The 21,813-nt window shown below is 45.8% G+C and overlaps 1 protein-coding gene across 4 annotated transcripts in view; it reads left to right on the forward strand.

Moving 5' to 3' along the window:
• Positions 1–306: 306 nt before the first annotated feature.
• Positions 307–21,813, forward strand: part of MILR1 (mast cell immunoglobulin like receptor 1) — a 30,127-nt gene continuing 8,620 nt past the window's right edge. Inside the window, exons 1-10 of one of the 4 annotated variants that reach the window (XM_054459252.2) lie at positions 321–517; positions 610–651; positions 3,946–4,215; positions 8,751–9,035; positions 12,254–12,364; positions 16,852–16,941; positions 17,842–17,898; positions 17,994–18,062; positions 19,182–19,262; positions 19,988–20,126. In XM_054459252.2, coding sequence (XP_054315227.2) covers positions 418–517; positions 610–651; positions 3,946–4,215; positions 8,751–9,035; positions 12,254–12,364; positions 16,852–16,941; positions 17,842–17,898; positions 17,994–18,062; positions 19,182–19,234 — 1,077 coding nt within the window. In that variant the 5' untranslated portion in view covers positions 321–417 and the 3' untranslated portion in view covers positions 19,235–19,262; positions 19,988–20,126. Of the gene's footprint in view, positions 518–609; positions 652–3,945; positions 4,216–8,750; positions 9,036–12,253; positions 12,365–16,851; positions 16,942–17,841; positions 17,899–17,993; positions 18,063–19,181; positions 20,375–21,813 lie in introns of those variants that run through there. The other 3 variants (XM_054459251.2, XM_054459250.2, XM_054459253.2) reach the window with 3 other exon arrangements.

Here is a 21,813-nt window from a genome sequence, read left to right on the forward strand (position 1 = left end):
AGAGTGAGGCCAGTCTCAAAAAAAAAAAAAAAGCCGGCATTTTTGATACAATATTTGTACGTATCTGCTTAAGACAGTCGGTTTGCTTCCAAAGACTAAATCAAACTTCCACCAAACTCCTTTTGGCATAGACTGAGTCCAGAGCAAGGAGATCAGATGGGTTTACACAGACAATGTAACAGTCAGATTTGCTTCTTCTCTTTCCCAGCCAGCATGGGACGGTGTGGGAGTACGGGGGGAAGGGGGTGGGGGAGCGGGGAAGTGGCAATCTATCAAATATCTCTCTTCTTACAGGAACTCACAGAGGAAGACAGATTGGTAGAACGAACCAGTATTGTGCAAAGCTCGTCCAAACCCTCTGATTTCCTTAACTTGGCGAAGAAAAAGAGGAAGTTCTCCGAGCGACTCACCACTGTGATGCTACTATGCCTTCTGACCCCGTCTTGGACTTCATTTGGGAGAATGTGGAGCCATTTGAACAGGCTCCTCTTCTGGAGCATATTTTCTTCTGTCACGTGTAAGCCCCCCTTATCATTCTGAGGCTCGAACATCCAAGCCAACGCGTCATGTGGAAAGTGAGCTTTATTGTGTTCCTTTTCTCTCTTTCAGGTAGAAAAGCTGTATTGGATTGTGAGGCAATGAAAACAAATGGTAAGTTTCATTTTCTTCTTTCTTATTGAAACCATTTTCATTGAAGTGGTGAGACAGTCTGATTGCAACATAAGCGTCCATTCAAAAGTGTTTCTGAGCTTTTATGAACAACCAAAGAACAGTCTTTTCAATTACCTATCATTTAAAATAAAATGATTTTAGGGAGGGGATTGCAGCGTTTTTTTCTGAAACTCAGTGAGAAAAATATTGAAATTGTTTTCACAATGAAAGTTTTCTAACTTTCCTTGTTATTGTTGTTTTATGGTTGTTGTGTTTTAACTAGAAAGGCAACACACAGGCTGGGTGTGGTGCCTCAGGCCTGTAATCCCAGCACTTTGGGAGGCTAATGGGGTAGGATTGCTTGAGCTCAGGAGTTTGAGGCCAGCCTGAACAACATAGTGACACCTCGTTTCTTAAAAAAAAAACAAAATATTGAATTTTTGTGAAATAATTCAAGCAACACTAGAAATATACATTGGGAAGCGGTCTAACTCTGGTTCTACTAGTTACCAGCCAGCAGCCTGAGCTTATGACATACCCAGTTTGACCTTAATGTTCTTTCTTTCTTTCTTTCCCTCCCTCCCTCCCTCCCTCCCTTCCTTCCTTCCTTCCTTCCTTCCTCCCTCCCTCCCTCCCTCTCTCTTTCTTAGATGGAGTCTCGCTCTGTCACCCAGGCTGGAGTCAGTGGTGCAATCTCGGCTCACTGCAACCTCCGCCTCCCAGGTTCAAGTGATTCTCCTGCCTCAGCCTCCCGAGTAGCTGGGACTACAGGTGTGTGCCACCAAGCCTGGCTAATTTTTTGTATTTTTTGTAGAGACGGGGTTTCACATTATTAGCCAGGATGGTCTCGATCTCCTGACCTTGTGATATGCCCGCCTTGGCCTCCCAAAGTGCTGGGATTACAGGCGTGAGACACCGTAATTTCTTTCATCTGTGAAGTGGGCTAATAAAAGCACCTACCTGGTAGGCTAGTGTGCAGATCAAATGAGACAATCCCTGCTCCTCGTCACAGTGCCAGGCATATGGTAAACCATCCATAAGTGATAGCCAAGGTGGTTGTAGTTACTGTATAAAATGTAAAAGTTCTGTTACAATCCTCCTCCAATCCTTCTCCCCTTCCTACTTCCAGAAGCAGCCGTTATCAACAGTGATTTTGTATTCATTATCTTTTTTTGTTTGTTTGCTTTGAGACAGAGTTTCACTCTCGTTGCCCAGGCTGGAGTACAGTGGCGCAATCTCGGCTCACTGCAACCTCCGCCTCCTGGGTTCAAGGGATCCTCCTGCCTCAGCCTCCCGAGTAGCTGGGATTACAGGCACGTGCCACCATGCCTGGGTAATTTTTGTATTGTTTTTTGGTAGAGACGGGGTTTCACCATGTTGGCCGGGCTGTTCTTGAACTCTTGACCTCGTGATCCTCCTGCCTCGGCCTCCCAAAGTGCTGGGGTTACAGGCATGAGCCACCACGCCAGCCTTAGCTCCTCTTTTTCAATAGCTGCATGGTATTTTAAGAGTCAGCTGTGATTCATTTAACCATCCTTATTTATTGTTCCGCTTTTTGGGGGCAATATAAACAATGCTACAATAAACATCCTTGTACAAAACGTCCTTTGTGTGTGCATGAGAGCTTGAAAGCATCTCTGTAGAATGAAATTCTAGAATTGAAATTGCAAGGTCAGAGGGCATAGACATTTAAGTTGTTACAGACCCTGCTAAGTTGCCCTCCCAACAAGGCTGATCGTATCCTATCAGTCACCAACGGTGGGTGAGTTTCCCCACCCACTCCCCAACGGTGGATATAATCACTTTTACTTTTAAATTTTATTTAGGGTTTTTCTTTCTTTCTTTCTTTGAGACAGAGTCTCTGCTCTGTCGCCCAGGCTGGAGTGCAGTGGCGTGATCTTAGCTTTCCACAGCCTCGACCTTCCAAGCTCAATTGATCCTCCCACCTCAGCCTCCTGAGTAGTGCCATACATGTATGCACCACCATGCCCAGCTAATTTTTGTATTTTTAGTAGAGACAGGGTTTCACCATTTGCCCAGGCTGTTCTCGAACTCCTGGACTCAAGAGATCTGCCTGCCTCAGCCTCCCAAATTGCTGGGATTACAGGCGTGAGCCACCATGCCTGGCCAATCATTTTTAAAATTTGTGCCAATCTGATGAGTGAAAAATGATATCTCAGTGTTGTTTTAATTTGCAGTTGCCTCATTACTTGTGAAGTTGAGCATCTTTTTCATGTTTACTGGCCACAAAAGCTCTAGCATTCCTATATAAAAAAAACTTAAGGATGGCTATTTGGTTGGAAAGGTAGTTTAGGTCTTGTCTTAAAGTTGAGTTTATATGGCGGGGCACAGTGACTCACACCTGTAATCCCAGCCCTTTGGGAGGCTGAGGCAGGCAGTCACTTGAGGTCAGGAGTTCAAGACCAGCCTGGACAACATGGTGAAACCCTGTCTCTACCAAAACTACAAAAATTAGCTGGGCATGATGGTGTGTGCCTATAGTTCAGCTACTCAGGAGGCTGAGGCAGGAGGGTCAGTTGAGCCTGGAAGGTGGAGGCTGTGGTGAGTCAAGATGGTGCCACTGCACTCCAGCCTGGGCAACAGAGTGAGACTCTGTCTCAAAAAAAAAAAAAAAAAAAAAAGTTGAGTTTATATAAGACTGAGAAAATGTTAATTGTCCAGATCAAAGAGTGGGAGGAGAGTTTGTTGCATTTTTAAAAGCATTTTTGAAGAGTCTAAATCTGTCTTCCACCCAAGCCATCCATTGGTCCCAGCTATGTTTTTTTTTTGTTCTGTTTTGTTTTTTAAAAATTAGAGATGAGGTCTCACTTGTTGTCCAGGCTGTTCTCAAACTCCTGACCTCAAGTGATCCTCCCACCACAGCCTCCCAAAGTGCTAGGATTATAGGAGTCAACCACCACACCCAGCTTCAATAACTTTTTATTTATTATTATTTTTATTTTTATTTTTTGAGGTAGTCTCACTCCGTAACCCAGCCTGGAGTGCAGTGGCATGATCTTGGCTCACTGCAACCTCCGCCTCCCGGGTTCAAGCAATTCTTCTGCCTCAGCCTCCTGAGTAGCTGGGATTACAGGTGCCCGCCACCATGCCGGCTAATTTTTGTATTTTTAGTAGAGACAGGGTTTTGCCATGTTGCCCAGACTGGTCTCAAACCCATGGCCTCAAGTGATCCACCTGCCTCGGCCGCCCAAAGTGCTGGGATTACAGGTGTGAGCCACCTTGCCCGGCCAGGATCTTAACAAGGACTTTTTCTTGTGTCATTTTGTTTTTCAGAATTCCCTTCTCCATGTTTGGACTCAAAGACTAATGTGGTTATGAAGGGTCAAAATGTATCCATGTTTTGTTCCCATAAGAACAAATCACTGCAGATCACCTATTCATTGTTTCGACATAAGACACACCTGGGAACCCAGGATGGAAAAGGTGAACCTGCGATTTTTAACCTAAGCATCACAGAAGCCCATGAATCAGGCCCCTACAAATGCAAAGCCCAAGTTACCAGCTGTTCAAAATACAGTCGTGACTTCAGCTTCACAATTGTTGGTAAGTAGAGTGCCTGTTCCTTGGAGCCCCTATAATTTATAGGGTCCTTTCTGGTTCTCTGAGGGGCTCTCCATGATCCTTGTGAACACTTAAGAACCTGGAAATTATGTTACTGCGAGCTTTATTCTTTTTTTATTTTTTTTTTTATTTTTAGACCTGGTCAACAGGGAAGTATCTTTTAGCTTTTTAATTTTTGAGATCTCTATTCTTTTGTTTTTGAAACAGAGTCTCACTCAGTTGCCCAGGCTGGAGTACAGTGGTGCAATCATGGTCCACTGCAAACTCCACCTCCTGGGTTCAAGGCATTCTCCTGCCTCAGCCTCCCGAGTAGCTGGGATTACAGGCACCCATCACCATGCCTGGCTAATTTTTGTATTTTTACTTGAGACGAGGTTTCACCATGTTGGTCAGGCTGGTCTCGAACTCCTGACCTCAGGTGATCTGCCCGCCTCAGCCTCCCAAAGTACTGGCATTACAGTGGTGAGCCACTGTACCCAGTGAGTTCTCTATTCTTAATCATTCCATTCCACCTTCTCTTTCAAAGACTTTCGAACATGTCAGATAATAGTCTTATATCTTTAGGCAAAAGTCTTATATCTCAACAATAATTGTTGAAGTCTTTTCTAGAAACTTTATTCTGTGATTCCCATTGTGCGGGCAAAAATCACTTTTTTTTTTTTTTCTGAAGCCTTGGGCCCCTTGGAGAGGGTCTTCGAAGCCCCAGGCCTTTCCCACCACTTCCTTAGTGTCAGGGGCCCCATCCGCTAGCACTCTTCCTGCCCAGCCACGTCTCACTACTTCTGTGTTTTTCTGTCCCATTTTCCCACCCCAAGCCTGTTACTGCCTAGCATTAAGGGCCTCATCCGTGAAGGTGACCTTGATAATGGACTCCTGTGACAGGAGAGAAGGCTTCTAGGTAACACATGTATGTTATACCTGGAGTCTTCAAAGCATAGGGACCCTGACTTCCTGATAACTCTTGAGTGGTCCTCTATGTCTATGCTATCCAGTACGGTACTGTTTAAATTTATTTGTTTTATTTTCTTTCTTTTTTTTTTTTTTTTTTTGAGATGGAGTCTTGCCCTGTCACCCAGGCTGGAGTGCAGTGGCGCAATCTCAGCTCACTGCAACCTCTGCCTTTCGAGTTCAAGCAATTCTCCCACCTCAGCCTCCCGAGTAGCTAGGATTACAGGCATGCACTACCATGCCCAGCTAATTTTTGTATTTTTAATAGAGACGGGGTTTCACCATGTTGACCAGGCTGGTCTTGAACTCCTGACCTCAGGTGATCCACCCACCTCAGCCTCCCAAAGTGCTGGGATTACAGGCGTGTGCCACTGCTCCTGGCCAAAATTTATTTACTTAATAGCATATGTCACCCAGGCTGGAGTGCAGAGGCTACTCACAGGCAATCAAAGCCCATTGCAGCCTCAAACTCCTGTTCTTAAGAGATCCTTCCACCTCAGAATCCTGAATAGTTTGGATTACAAGCACATGCCATAATTAAAATCAAGTCAATTAAAATTAGATGAAAAAAAAATTTCACTCCACAGTCTCAGTTACATTTCAAGGCTTTGGTAGCCACACCTGTAGCTGGTGGCTGCCACATTGGACAACACAGATGTAGACCATTCCCATCATCATGGAAAGTTCTACTGGGTGACATTGCTGTAGCTCAGTGATTCTTAGCTTTTTAGGTTATAACTGTCTTAATAATCTAATGATAGCAATGAATATCTTCTCCAGAGAAATGCTCATAAAACTACATATACAAATTTCTGCATAAGGTTTTAGAGAATGCTACAGACTCCAGGTTAGAACCAATTATCTTGGCCAGGTGCAGTGTCTCACAGGAGTAATCTCAGCACTTTGGGAGGCTGAGGCGGGAGGATCACCTGAGCCCAGGAGTTTGAGACCAGCCTGGGAACTATATGGAGACCGTGTGTCTACAAAAAGTTAAGAAATATATATATGTAGCTGAGCGTGGTGGCATGTCTATAGTGCCAGCTACTCAGGAGGCTGAGTTGGGAGGATTGCCTCAGCCCAGGAGTTCAAGGCTGCAGTGAACTGTGACTGCACCACTGCACTGCAGCCTGGGTGACAGAGAGACACCCTGTCTCAAGAAAAAAAAAAAAAAATCCCAGTGATCTTTGGACATAAACTGAGTATATTCCTTGTGAAAGGAAAAGGAAGAAGGAGGGGGAAAATCCCTGCAATCATGGTACTGGAATACGATGGATTTGGGAGGGCAGGAACATAGCTGATGGTATTCTCTAGTGGTCAGACTCCTGCTGTGCTCGGCAATAAGCCCGTCAGATCATATGTTTTCTGTGCACGACCTTCCTGCAATTTGTTAGGGTAATTACACAGTCCGGTAATAAAACTATCTTGGTAGATTATAAAACTGTATCATCTTCAGTTAGGCCAGATCAATAGGCACTACTACTCCATGCAAGCAATTGTACTACTGGGTTTTTAATGAGGCCTAAAACATAGTGTTGTGCCCAACCCAATAAGGGTTGAAACTATGAGCCATAAACACAAATTCATTAATCACTGATTCACTCATCAATTTTTTTTTTTTTGAGATGGATCTTGCTCTGTTGCCCAGGCTGGAGTGCAGTGGCACCATCTCGGCTCACTGCAAACTCTGCCTCCCGGGTTCACGCCATTCTCTTGCCTCAGCCTCCCGAGTAGCTGGGACTATAGGTGTCCGCCACCACGCCTGGCTAATTTTTTTTTTTTTTTGTATTTTTAGTAGAGACGGGGTTTCACCATGTTAGCCAGGATGGTCTCAATCTCCTGACCTCGTGATCTGCCCGCCTCGGCCTCCCAAAGTGCTCACTCATCAAATGTTTAAAGAGAAAACAGGGCCGGCTGCGGTGGCTCACGCCTGTAATCCCAGCACTTTGGGAGGTCGAGTGGGGGCAGATCACTTGAGGTCAGTAGTTCAAGACCAGTCTGGCCAACATGGTGAAACCCTGTCTGTACTAAAAATACAAAAATTAGCTAGGCATGGTGGTGGGCACCTGTAATCCCCAGCTACTCGGGAGGCTGAGGCAGGAGAATTGCTTGAACCTGGGAGGTAGAGGTTGCAATGAGCTGAGATTGTGTCACTGCACTCCAGCTTGGGTGACAGAGTGAGACTCCGTCTCAAAATAGAAAAGAAAGTAAATTAAAAAAAAAATTGTTTTTAAGTGTGGACTCTTGAAGTCAGTCCTGACTCTGCCATTTACTAGCTGTGTGACCTTGGGCAAATTTCTCAATCTCTCTGAAGCACAGTTGGTTCATCTGTGGAATGGGCATGATACTATCCACACTACAGGACTGTCGTGAAGGTCAAATGAGATCATGTGACCTATCATGCCTGGCACATGATAGATACTTAACAACTTTTCTTCCTTTCCTATAATATTGTCTTATTAATGCATTATATATATATTATATATATATAATGTATAGCTGGGTTTTTCTGTTAGGTCATAGAATAAGCTATGATCTAACGGAGTGCAGCAGACCCATTTCCTGTTGAGAATTTCTCTTGAATCTAGTTAGCAGGGTTACTTCCTGCTCTTTGGAGGAAGTGAAAGATAATTGTGCAGCTGAGTTCTATAAATAAAAGTACAGTTAGAGAAAACGATATTTTGGGGGCTGGGCGTGGTGGCTCACACCTGAAATCCCAGCACTTTGGGAGGCTGAGGTGGGAAAATCACTTGAAGCCAAGAGTTTGAGACCAGCCCGGGCAACATAGCGAGACCCTGTCTCTACAAAACATTTAAAAATTAGCCAGCAGTGTGCACCTGGAGTCCCAGCTGCAGGGGAGGCTGAGGGAGGAGGATCGCTTGAGCCTGGGAGTTTGAGGTTACAGTGAGCTATAATCGTGCCACTTCACTCCAGCATGGTTGAAAGAGCAAAACCCTGTCTCTAAATAAATAAATACATTGAAAATGTATTTAATCCCAAAATGATATTTTTGGATTAAAAAAAACGCACTGTAAATTTACAAGGATTGAGAATAAAAACACTTCTTGGGCCAGGTATGGTGGCTCCTGCCTGTAACCGCAGCACTTTGGGAATTCAACGTGGGAGGATCACTTAAGGCCAGGAGTTCAAGACCAACCTGGCCAACAGGGTAAGACCCCATGTCTATAAAAAATAAACATAAAAAACCACTTCTCAACTTCATACTTAGAACTGGATCATTGACAAAATTATATTCATTATTAACAATAAATAGATTGTGAATTCTAGGAAGGGAAAGCTTGCACCCCAATTCCTCAAAGCAGAGAGATGCCCTCCACTCTCTGGCTTTCTCAGCACTGGGCTGAGAACCTCGGCTAACCCCACACTGTGCGGGTTGGCCACATGCCCATTGGCCTTTCCCAGTGGGCCGTGAGCTTCTTGACTTCTCAGGAAGGGGGTCGTTCATCTTGGTTCCACAGCCTGGAATGGAGTAAGGGTTCCACTCATATTTGTGGTCTGAGTGAGCGCACCCAGTCTGTTTATCCTTTTCATGTTCACTTTCATTCTTCCAGACCCGGTGACTGCCCCAGTGCTGAACATTATGGTCATTCAAACAGAAACAGACCGACATATAACATTACATTGCCTCTCAGTCAATGGCTCGCTGCCCATCAATTACACTTTCTTTGAAAACCATGTTGCCATATCACCAGCTATTTCCAAGTACGACAGGGAGCCTGCTGAATTTAACTTAACCAAGAAGAATCCTGGAGAAGAGGAAGAGTATAGGTGTGAAGCTAAAAACAGATTGCCTAACTATGCAACATACAGTCAACCTGTCACCATGCCCTCAACAGGTAAGAGTGACCTGAGTTCTTTCAGCCAGGTCTGAACTCGCTTCCAGAAACTGCAGCTGCTCCTCTGCCCGCACATTTCCCACCGTGGCCACCTGACCTTCCGGGTCCTTCTGAAGGTGGATTTGTCAAGGTAGAAGGATAGAAGGAAAACTAGGTCATGTGCAGTGGCTCACACCTGTAATCCCAGCACTTTGGAAGGTTGTGGCTGGCAGATCACTTGAAGGGTCCCTTTGGTAGAGTCCATGCAAACTCTCATGGGGTTGCTTTCTGCCATAAAGGAACCACAGAAAGGCCTAGAAGCTGGAGCAGGAGGGAGACCTGTGGCAAAGCTTTCTGCCCTGCCCTTCCAATTTGCATCTGTCTTGGGACTGCCAGGTCTTTTGGTTTTCTTTGTTTTTTCGTCATCTTGTATGTCTGCCTTTCTTTCTTTTCCTTCCTTCCTTCCTTCCTTCTTGTATGTCTGCCTTTCTTTCTTTTCCTTCCTTCTTTCCTTCCTTCCTTTCTTTCTTTCCCTCCCTCCCTCCCTCCCTCCTTTCCTCTCTTTCTTTCTTTCTTTCTTTTTCTTTCTTTCTTTCCTTCTTTCCTTCCTCCCTTCCTTCTTCCTTTCCTTTCCTTTCCTTTCCTTTCCCTTTCCCTTTCCCTTTCCTTTCCTTTCTTCTTTTCTTTTCTTTTGTCACTCTGTTGCCCAGGCTGGAGTGCAGTGGTGCGATCTTGGCTCATTACAACCTCCACCTCCCAGGTTCTAGAGATTCTCGTGCCTCAGCCTCCTGAGTAGCTGGGACTACAGGCACCCACCACCAAGCTTGGCTAATTTTTGTATTTTCAGTAGAGATAGGTTTTCACCATGTTGGCCAGGCTGGTCTCGAACTCCTGGCCCCAAGCGATCTGCCCACCTTGGCTTCCCAAAATACTGGGATAACAGGTGTGAGCCACTGCGCCTGGCCATCTTGTACTGATTTCTAATACCATACCCTCCTGCTTGGCTATTTATTGCTCCACTGTTAACAATGGTGAGTCCAGACTCCTGCACCACCCTTGGCTCAGGACAAGAGGGGCCCCTGGCCAAGCCCTGTGTTTGGTGGGCTCTGGTCTGGTACCTCCGGGCTATGCACCTTCCCCTAGGCTGAGGGGTTCAGGGAGCCATGGGGATGCACCCACCTGGACCCTATACTCCCACTTTTCTGCTCCACACTCTGGGTACCTGAACCCAAATCCCCTGCCCAGTCAGATCAGAAGCCATTTCCAGGGCCTGTACTAGTCTCTCCCCCAGCTCATCCTCCCGAGGGTGGCCCACAGTGAGGGTATGAGCATCCCTGGACCTGAGCCAAGGGAGCTGTTTATGGGGGGTGTGGATGGTGTTTGCACATGTGGGCTGGGGCGTCCACATGCGTGCAAGGCCCCTTAGGGTGCAGGTCAGAGCCCAGGTGGGGAGCAGGACAGCCCTGGACTTCAGTGGGTTCTGTCCGTGCTGCCACATCCTGATGCCAAACTCTGGGAAGTGAGAATTCCAGATTCAAACCTGACCTTCCGGGTCCTTCTGAAGGTGGATTTCTCAAGGTAGAAGGATAGAAGGAAAACTAGGTCGTGTGCAGTGGCTCACACCTGTAATCCCAGCACTTTGGAAGGTTGTGGCTGGCAGATCACTTGAGCCCAGGAGTTTGAGACCAGCCTGGGCAACATGGCAAAACCCCTGTCTCTACAGAAAATAAAAAAAATTAGCCGGGTGTGGTGGTGCATGCCTGTGGTCTCAGCTACTCAGAGGATGAGGTAGGAGGATTGCTTGAGCCTGAGAGGTCAAGGCTGCAGTGAGCTGTGATGGTCGTGCCCTGCATTCCAGCCTGCGTAACAGAGCGAGACCCTGTCTCAAAGAAAAAAGAAAAAGAAAAAGAAGGAAAAGAAAAACTGGGTTAGCAAAGGCACAAGGCACACTTGGACATTGACCACTTCACCCAGCCACGTCCTCAGAACAGAGCCCACGCCCTGGTATTCAGTGAGTGTGGTCCAACAAGTGAGGCAGCCTGCTGGAGTCAGGCACTTGGCTATGAGTCACGGCCCTTCCATTCACTGGCTGTGTGACCTTAGGAAAGTCATTTCACCTCCCTGAGCCTTACTCATCTCATCTATAAAATGGGAGTGATGCCAACGGGATAAATAAGGCAACACGGGCGAAGTGCCTAACAGAGTGTCTGGCCTGCAGCTAAAACTCAACAACTGGCAGTTGTTTGGATGACATGAAACGTGCTGCCAGGGCTCAGGGCCTTGCCCAGTAAACACCCAGGCTTTTCTGGGGCTCATGACCCCAGAAATGTTGCTGGTATTCGTCCTGTTAAATTTTGTGCTGCTTTTCTCTTCTTTGGATGGCCCCTGTGGAAGATGTGCTTGGTCATGACTTTTTAAACTTTATTATTTTTATTTTATTTATTTATTTATTTATTTTTTGAGATGGAGTCTCACTCACCCAGTCTGGAGTGCAATGGCACGATCTCGGCTCATTGCAATCTCCGCCTCTTGGGTTCAAGCGATTCTCATGCCTCAGCCTCCCAAGTAGCTGGAAATATAGGCACGCGCCACCAGGCCCAGCTGATTTTTATATTTTGGGTAGAGATGGGGGGTTTCACCATGTTGGCCAGGCTGGTCTCGAACTCCTGACCTCAGGTGATCTACCCACCTTGGCCTCCCAAAGTGCTAGGATTACAGGTGTGAGCCACTGAGCTCAACCTATTTTTATTTATTTATTAACTTATTTATTGAGACAGGGTCTGGTTCTGTCACTCAGGCTGGAGTGCAGTGGCACAATCATAGCTCACTGTAGTCTCCACCTCCTGGGCTCAAGCGATCCCCCTGTCTCAGCCTCCTGAGTAGCTGGGATCATAGGCACATGCCATCACACCTGGCTAATTTTTATTTATTTATTTATTTATTTTGTAGAAACAGGGCCTCACTATGTTGCCCAGGCCGGTCTCAAACTCCTGGCCTCAGGCAGTCCTCCCACCTTGATCTCCAAAAGTGCTGGGATTACAGGTGTGAGCCACCATGCCCGGTCAAGAACTTTATTGACTAATAAGTCCCATGAGTTTTAGATGTCATGACCATTTGGGAACCTGGGTGCATGTACATTGGTTAACTTGGGAGCTATCACCTTTTCTAAAACACTTACTGGCTTAATGTCATTGGAAAAGAAAATGCTATGGTCACCAATGGATGCGGTCTTCTTCCAGGCGGAGACAGCTGTCCTTTCTGTCTGAAGCTACTACTTCCGGGGTTATTACTGCTGCTGGTGGTGATAATCCTAATTCTGGCTTTTTGGGTACTGCCCAAATACAAAGCAAGTAAGTTCTTTTAGTCGCTTTACCACCCATTTTCCCATGGGTTTGGGATACAGACAGCAGGACAGAGGGTGAGGAGAAAGAGAAAAGGGGATTGGAAATAGAATAGGGAGAAAATGAAAATAGGAGGAAAAGATGAAAAAGGGGGCGGGAATGGAATAGACTTCCTGAACGGTTCATGCAGAGGGTAATTCTTTCTCCAGGGAAAGCCTTTTCTGATTGAGGGCAAGCAGAGCTGGCTTCACAGACGTGCAGCTTGTGCAGTCACACAGGGCCCTGTGCCAAGAAGAACTCCACATTTGGTATTTATTTATTTATTTATTTTTGAGACAGAGTTTTGCTCTCATTGCCCAGGCTGGAGTGCAGTGGTGCGATCTCGGCTCACTGCAGCTTCCGCCTCCTGGGTTCAAGCAATTCTCTTGCCTCAGCCTCCCAAGAAGCTGGGATTACAGGGGTCTGCCACCACACCCAGCTAATTTTTTGTATTTTTAGTAGAGACAGGGTTTCACCATGTTGGCCAGGCTGGTCTTGAACTCCCGGCCTCATGTGATCCGCCCACCTCAGCTTCCCAAAGTGCTGGGATTACAGGTGTGAGCCACTGCTCCCGGCTGCATCTTGAAATTCTTAATAATTTTTTGTACACTCTTTTAAAAATTGTTAATGGTGGTAAAATATACATAACACTAAATTGGCCACTTTAACCGTGCTTAAATGCATAGTTCGGTGGCATTAAGCACGTTCCCATTGTCATGCACCCTTCTCCACCATCCATGTCCAGAACTTTTTAATCTTCCCAAACTGAAACTCTGTCCCCATTACACATTAGCTCCCCATCCCCTCTTCCCCCGGGCTCTGCCAACCACCATTCTGCTTTCTATCTCTATTAGTTTGACTAATGTCTTCAGGACATTAATCAAAGTGACTGGCTTATTTCACTTTGATTAATGTCCTAAAGTTTCATCCATGTTGTCATATGTGTCAGAATTTCCTTCCTTGATAAGACTGAAGAATGCCCCATTGTACATAAATATACCACATTTTGTTTATCCATTTATCCCCCATGGGTACCCGGGTTGCTTCCACCTTTTGTCTATTGTTTAATAATGCTAGGAACGTGGGTGTGCAATTATTAATGTTTTTAAACAAGAGGCCCTTTTCTCTTCCTTGTATGACTGCTTGTGAAAGATGTACTTGGTCATGACTTTAAGAACTTGTGTTCCTTTATTTTTTTTCTCTCTCTCTCTTCTTTTTTTATTCTATATTAAATAGAGACAGGGCCTCACTATGTTGCCCAGGCTGGTCTGGAACACTTGGGCTCAAACAATCCTCCCACCTCAGCCTCCCAAAGTGTTGGGATTATAGATAGGCGTGAGCCACTGTGCCGGGCCAAGAACTTGTGTTCTTAATTAAACACAAGTTTAAGGCTGTGAACACTGTTTGTTTCGCACTGGGCGCTGCGAGTGGTGCGGCTGCTCCTGACTGCAAGTGCCTCAAGCGAGAGCTTTGCCTTGCGTGACTCTAGATCTGCCACATACTTAGGGGAGGCTCAGTGCATGAGGACAAACAAGCGTCATCCCATTAGCACAAAAGACACCTTCAAAAGGTTTACAATTGTTTGGGGCTGGAAGTATTAAAAATATTATGTTGGTGCATAAGTAATTGCAATTTTTGCTATTACTTTTATGGCAAAACCTACAATTACTTTTTTTTTTTTTTTGAAATGGAGTCTCACTCTGTTGCCCAGGCTGGAGTGCAGTGGTGCAATCTCTGCTCACAGCAGCCTCTGTCTCCCTGGTTCAAGTGATTCTCCTGCCTCAGCTTCCTGAGTAGCTGGGATTACAGGCACCTGCCACCATGTATTTTTAGTAAAGACAGAGTTTCACCATGTTGGTCAGGTTGGTCTTGAACTCCTGACCTCAGGTGATCTGCTCGCCTCAGCCTCCCAAAGTGCTGGGATTACAGATGTGAGTCATTATGCCTGGCCCACAGTTACTTTTGCACCAACCTAATATATACATATTCTTTCTTTCTACATTTCTATGCTTTCTAGATTTTCAATGTAAAAGTATAATCTATTCTACTACAAGATTTTTTTAAAAAGCTTTATTAAACACACCAGACTCAAAAAAAAACAAAAACAGAAACAAAAAAGCATCATTTCTCTCTTCCCCACCTTAAGTGCTACATACAGCAGAAAACTTGTCAATGTTATTAGAAGCCTCAGTTACAGCTTTTTTAAAAAAATGTTTTTTAGAGACGGGGTCTCACTGTGTCGCCTAGGCTGGTCTTGAACTCCTGGACTCAGGCGATTCTCCCACCTCAGCCTCCCAAAGTGCTGGGATTACAGGCGTGAGCCACTGCACTCAGTTTTCATTCCTCACGTCTTATGGCCACCACTGGTTAAGACTTCAAAGTGGTTTTTTCATTTGGCACATGAGTGCGGAAGGATATGAAGATTTACACAAAAGACAGTTTGGGTCTCAGCACTGGTGCCCATCAGCAAGCTGAGGGCTGTTGGACAAGCCCCTCAGGCTGTTGCTTCTGAGCCTCAGTGTTCTGAGTTGTGGAATGGGCCATGGAGATTTTGTCAGAACTGGCAAGAGAACCAATTAAGAACCATCTCCAGAGAGTCACAACTCAGAGAAGTCAGGGACTCAGTTGACATAAAACTTGAACACAGAGGTCACAAGTTATACATCTGATGCATCTTTAAGATTTTATTTTATTTCGTTTCTTTTTTTTAGAGATGGGGCTTCACTCTGTTGCCCAGGCTGGAGTGCAGTGGTGCCACTATAGCTCACTGTAACCTCCCACCTTAGCCTCCCTAGTAGCTGGGAATACAGGTATGCACCACAACTCCTGGCTATTTTTTTTTTTTTTTTTTTGAGGCAGAGTCTCGCTCTGTTGCCCAGGCTGGAGTGCAGTGGCACAATCTCCGCTCACTGCAACCTCTGCCTCCCAAGTTCAAGCGTTTCTCCTGCCTCAGCATCCTGAGTAGCTGGGATTACAGGCGCCCACCACCACGCTAGGCTAATTTTTGTATTTTTAGTAGAGATGGGGTTTCACTATGTTGGCCAGGCTGGTCTTGAACTCCTGACCTCGTGATCCGCCCACAACGGCCTCCCAAAGTGCTGGGGCTGGTGAGCCACCGCGCCTGACATTTTTTTTTTTTTTTTTTTTTTTTTTTGTGAGACAGGATCTCACTTCCATCACCCAAGGCTGGGGTGCGGTGGCGCAATCGTGGCTCACTGCAGCCTTGACCTCCCAGGCCTCCTCCTGCCTCAGCTACCTGAGTAGTTGGGACCACAGGCGCGCACCACCATGCCCGGCTAATTTTTTTTTTTTTTTTGTAGGTTTCACCATGTTTCCCAGGCTAGTCTTGAACTCCTGGACTCAAACCATTCTCCTGCCTCAGCCTCCCAAAGTGCTGGGATTACAGTTTTTTTTTTTTTTTAATTACAAAATTCTTTTTAGAGACAAGGTCTCACTATGTTCCCCAGGCTGGTCTTGAATTCCTGGCCTCAAGTGATCCTCCCACCTCAGCTTCCCAAAGCACTGGGATTACAGGCGTGAGCCACTGCACCCTGGCCCACATCGCATATGTCTTAAAAACATGTTTCTCCTTCTTAGAAAAAGTCCAGGTTCTTGCAAAAGTGGCATTAATATTTTTGATCACTGGCTGGAGCTACAATAGAATTCAGTTAGGCTGGCCGGGCACAGTGGCTCATGCCCATAATCCCAGCACTTTGATCACCTGAAGTCAGGAGTTTGAGACCAGCCTGGCCAACATGGTGAATCTACTAAAAATACAAAAAAATTAGCCAGGCATTGTGGCGCATGCCTGGAATCCTGTCTACTCGGGAGGCTGAGGCAGGAGAATCGTTTGAAACCAGGAGGCGGAGGTTGTGGGGAGTGGAGATTGCACCATGGCACTCCAGCCTGGGCAACAGAGCAAGACTCCATCTCAAAAAAATACAAAAATTAGCCGGGCACGGTGGTGCACCACTGTAATCCCAGCTACCCAGGAGGCTGAGGCAGGAGAATCGCTTGAACCCAGGAGGTGGAGGTTGCAGTGAGCCGAGATCACGATGGTGCCACTGCACTCCAGCCCAGGTGACAGAGCGAGACTCTGTCTTAAAAAAAAAAAAAAGAAGAATTCAGTAGGCACTTTACACTCTCTTGAAGATATTACAAAGCTTCCACAGACTATTCTTTTCAGCAAAGGAAAGAAAATAAATCTGGCTAGTTCAGGCAAAATCTGATAGGCAAAGCATGTTCCTCTGAAAGCCAGAAAAATAAATCAGAACAGCCCCTGGCTTGGAGAAGCCGTGTCTAGACTCCCTGTTGAGTCTATAGTTTTCCTTTGTTAGACAACAGTTTGGGCCATTGGAGCAAGTCACTCTTTGTTTCAGAACTTTGGGGGAATTCTGCTCCTTGGCCGAGGAGATGAGAATTGGTTTAATTTGATGATTCTGTACCAATTTACGTAGGAAAAGCTATGAGAAATAATGTGCCCAGGGACCGTGGAGACACAGCCGTGGAAGTTGGAATCTATGCAAATATCCTTGAAAAACAAGCAAGTAAGAGAACTTTGTTGCGTGTTTTGAGTGGTTTCAGGTTTTTGTCTTTTTATTTTGTTAAGGTTGTACAGACATACGGGAGTGGGGGGTGGAGCAAAAGGGATAGAGTTCAGTGTCTATTGATGCCCAGTCCCACTTTCTAGGGGTAATAACCAGTTTTTTAAATCTTTCCACAGATATTCTGTGTGTATAATAAACAAATGGTAGTGATTGTAGCATATTGTAGGTATGACTTTCTACACCATGATTTTGTTTTTTTTTCATGTAACAGCGTATCTTGGAGATCTTTCACATCTGTTCAGAATGACCCACACTGTGTTTCACAGTTTTTCATGGTCACCTCTCAAAGCAGGCATTGCATATTGCTTTGTAGTAAACAAGACCCAGCGCCTTGGCTGATGTATTAGTCCATTCTCATGCTACTATAAGGACATACCTGAGATGGGGTAATTTATAAAGGAAAGAGGTTTAATTGACCCACAGTTCCACAGGGCTTGGGAGGCCTCAGGAAACTTACAATCATGGTGGAAGGGGAAGCAAACACATCCTTCTTCACAAGGTGGCAGGAGAGAGAAGAATGAGAGCCAAGGGAAGGGGGAAATCCCTTATAAAACCATCAGATCTTGTGAGAACTAACTCACTGTCACTAGAAGAGTATGACAGAAACCACCCCCATGATTTAATTATCTCCACCCGGTCCCTCCCATGACATGTGGGGATTATGGGGACTACAATTCAAGATGTGATTTGGGTGAGAACACAGCCAAACCCTATCATCAGCTGACAATGGAACAATCCCAGCCAACATGGCCACATTCCAGACGCATTGCTGAGCAATTTACTGAACTTTTCTAGCACAAACGCCACCAACCCCCAATTTATGTCATTCTCATTTTACAGAGGAGGAATCTGTGCCAGAAGTGGGATCAAGGCCGTGTGTTTCCACAGCCCAAGATGGTGAGCATGTTCTTCAGAGTCTATCCTACTGCCCTCATGCGCTTAGAAATTCAGATAATTGGCCCAATAACTCCTATTCCTTATCTTTTGCCCAGAGGCCAAACACTCCCAGGAGCTACAGTATGCCACCCCCGTGTTCCAGGAGGTGGCACCAAGAGAGCAAGGTGAGCCACAGGTTGGGATAAGAGGTACTAGTGAAATGAGACAGGTGGTCCGTCTGATGTCATTATATTCAGGGGCTTCAGGAGCCCGTTAATGGGGTGGATGGGAGCAACGCAGGCACACCGCAAGGAACCAATGGCAACCAGCACCCCAGCTCCTAAAAAATCTCATCAGGAGATGGAGGGTGAGGAAGAGGGAAAGATGTGGTGGGGGAATGTCATAGAAAAAAACCCAGAGAGGAGGATACAGGATCACTACTCAAACATTTCCTTCCTTCCTTTCTTCCTTCCTTCCCTCCCTCCCTCCCTCCCTCTCTCTCTTTCTTTCTTTCTCTCTCTCTTTCTGTCTCTATTTTTTCTTTCTTTTTCTCTTTCTTTTCTTTCTTTCTTTCTTTCTTTGTCTTTCTTCTTTCTTTCTTTTCTTTCTCTCTCTCTTTTTTCTTTCTTTTCTTTCTTTCTTTCCTGCCTTCCTTCCTTCCCTCCCTCCCTCCCTCTCTCTCTTTCTCTTTCTTTCTCTCTCTCTGTCTCTATTTTTTCTTTCTTTTCTTTCTTTCTTTTTCTCTTTCTTTTCTTTCTTTCTTTCTTTCTTTCTTTGTCTTTCTTCTTTCTTTCTTTCTTTTCTTTCTCTCTCTCTCTTTTTTTCTTTCTTTTCTTTCTTTCTTTCCTGCCTTTCTCCTTTTTTTTTTTGAGACTCTCACTCTGTTGCCCAGGCTAGAGTGCAGTGGCACAATCTCAGCTCACTGCACCCTCTACCTCTTGGGCTGAAGCAGTCCTCCCACCTCAGCCTCCTGAGTAGCTGGGACTACAGGTGTGCACCACTATGTCTGACTAATTTTTTTTTTTTTTTGGTAGAGACAGGTATCTTGCTATATTGCCCAAGCTGGTCTCGAACTCCTGGGCTCAACCAATCTTCCTGCCTCGGCCTCCCAAAGTGTTGGGATTACAGGCATGAGGCATTATGCCCAGCTAACATTTTCAAGAATAAATTATTTAACACAGTCCAGGAAAAAATTACTTAATACCTGGTTCTGTCAGTCCACCCAGCTACTAGAAATAGGATTTTTAAAAACAGCCTTGCTGGTCACATATCCTAAGTAAATTATTTTCCCTCTTATATTTCAGAAGCCTGTGATTCTTATAAATCTGGATATGTCTATTCTGAACTCAACTTCTGAAATTTACAGAAACAAACTACATCTCAGGGTAAGATGCTTTTTATGAAGCTGATTTGCGTGAACAAAAAGCAAACTTGAGGCCGAGGCAGGTGGATCACTTGAGGTCAGGAGTTCGAGACTAGCCTGGCCGACATGGCAAAAACCCCATCTCTATTAAAAATACAAAAATTAGCCAGGTGTGGTGGTGTGTGTGTGTAGTCCCAGCTACTCGGGAGGCTGAGGCAGGAGAATCACTTGAGCCCGGGAGGCAGAGGTTGCAGTGAGCCAAGATCGTGCCACTGCACTACAGCCTAGGTGACAGGAGCGAGACTCCATCTCAAAAAAAAAAAAAAAAAAAAAAAGATATTGATGTTCATTGATGTTCATGATTTAGCTAGCCCTCCAGATTTAGCTAATGCCAAAGGTGTGCCTTGATGTGCTGCCTTTCCCGGTCATGTTCCAGGGAGAGAGCCCACGGAGTTGAATTGTGGGGAGGGAGAATGTTTTAGTCCCCTAGGGCTGCTGCCACAAATGACCACAAGTTGGTGGCTTAGAGCAACCATTTCACAGTTCTAGAGGCCAGAAGTCCAAAACCAAGGTGTCTGTAGAGCCGTGCTCCCTCCAAAAGTTGTGGGGAGGACCCTCCTTGCCTCTTCCAGCTTCTGGAGCTCCAGACATTGCTTGTGGTTGCCTCCCTTCAACTTCTGCCTCTGTCTTCACGTGGCCTTTTATATTCTCTCTTGTCTCTCTCTCTTTTTTTTTTTTTTTTTTGAGATGGAGTCTCACTCTGTTGCCCAGGCTGGAGTTCAGTAGCGCGATCTCGGCTCACTTCAATCTCCACTTCTCCAGTTCAAACGATTCTCATGCATCAACCTCCTGAGTAGCTGGGATTACAGGCACCCGCTACCACGCCCAGCTAATTTTTGTATTTTTAGTAGAGATGGGGTTTCACCATGGTGGCCAGGCTGGTCTCGAACTCCTGACCTCAGATGATCTGCCTGCCTCAGCCTCCCAAAGTGCTGGAACTATAAGCCTGAGCCACCGTGCCCGGCCCTGAATCACTTTAGTAAATAAAGGGTCTCCCAGAATAAATTCATCTGAACATGCATCCTTCTCTGAGCCTTCTGACTCTTCAATATTCTGCTCACACCTGTCTGGCATCTCCATGATATTTTCCACTGGTCAGCACTGTCCAATAGAAATATAATGTCAGCCACATGGGCACTTGGCACTCTTTCTAGTAAACACAATAAAAAAATGAAAAGATGGCCAGGCACGGTGGCTCATGCCTATAATCCCAGCACTTTGGGAGGCTGAGCTGGGTGGATCACTTCAGGTCAGGAGTTCAAGACCAGCTTGGCCAACATGGTGAAACCCCATCTGTACTAAAAATACAAAAAAATTAGCTGGGTGTAGTGGCGGGCGCCTGTAATTCCATCTACTTAGGAGGCTGAGGCACGAGAATCGCTTGAATCTGGAAGGTGGAGCTTGCAGTGAGCCGAGATTGTGCCACAGCACTCCAGCCTGGGCAACAGAGTGAGACCCTGTGTTAAAAAAAGAAAAGACAGAAAAGAAAAGAGAAAAGAAGAAAAGAAAAGAAAAAAGAAAAGGAAGGAGGAAAGAGAAAAGAAGAGAAACAGGCGAAATGAATTGGAATAATATATTTTATTTAACACAGCATATCCAAAATCCTATCATTTTAACAAGTACAACTACCCTATTTCCCTCAGAATGTAGCATTGCCTCTGGTTTGCTGTGGATCCTGTATTGGACCACTCAGCTATAGAGTCCTGTGGGATCCAAGCTTCAAGGAGACCCATCATGCATGTTTAGGGCCAGTTCCAGATGTCCTTGACATGACACTAAACCTCCATTTCCTTTTTTTTTGGAGACGGAGTCTGGTTCTGTCGCCCAGGTTGGAGTGCCATGGTGCGACCTTGGCTCACTGCAACCTCCGCCTCCTGGGTTCAAGCGATTCTCCTGCCTCAGCCTCTCAAGTAGCTGGCATTATAGGCATGTGCCACCATGCCTGGCTAATTTTTGTATTTTGTAGTACAGACAGGGTTTTGCCATGTTGGCCAAGCTGGTCTTCAACTCCTGACCTCAAGTGATCCGCCCACCTCGGCCTCCCAAAGTGCTGGGATTACAGGCATGAGCCACCTCGCCTGGTCCTCCATTTCCTGATCTAGTCTTATATCCACGCTCACCACCTCAGCACGCTCAGACCCACGCTGCTGTGGGCTCCTCTGGCTCCTGAAGGAGTGCACCCACAGACGCTGCAGTCTTTGTGTGGCTCAGCAATTGCTGCGCACATCAGGAACTGCCTTTCCCCTGTCAGGCTCCACTGAGACCTGACCCTGGTTATTAAGCTATAGGGGAGACAAGGATGGATCTTAAAGAAGACAAGCAAAATGTAGTGAAACAAATAGAATGGTGGTTCTCAGGGGCTGGGGGCAGGGGACAACGAGGAGTGACTGGCTAACGGGTACAGCGTTTCAGTTTGGGAAGACAAAAAAGTTCTGGAAAAAAGATGGAAGGTGGTGATGGTTGCACAATAATATGAGTTTTTTTGTTGTTGTTTTTTGAGACAGAGTCGCTCT

Source organism: Pongo pygmaeus, chromosome 19 (genome assembly GCF_028885625.2).
Source record: "Pongo pygmaeus isolate AG05252 chromosome 19, NHGRI_mPonPyg2-v2.0_pri, whole genome shotgun sequence".
NCBI classification, from domain to species: Eukaryota; Metazoa; Chordata; class Mammalia; order Primates; family Hominidae; genus Pongo; species Pongo pygmaeus.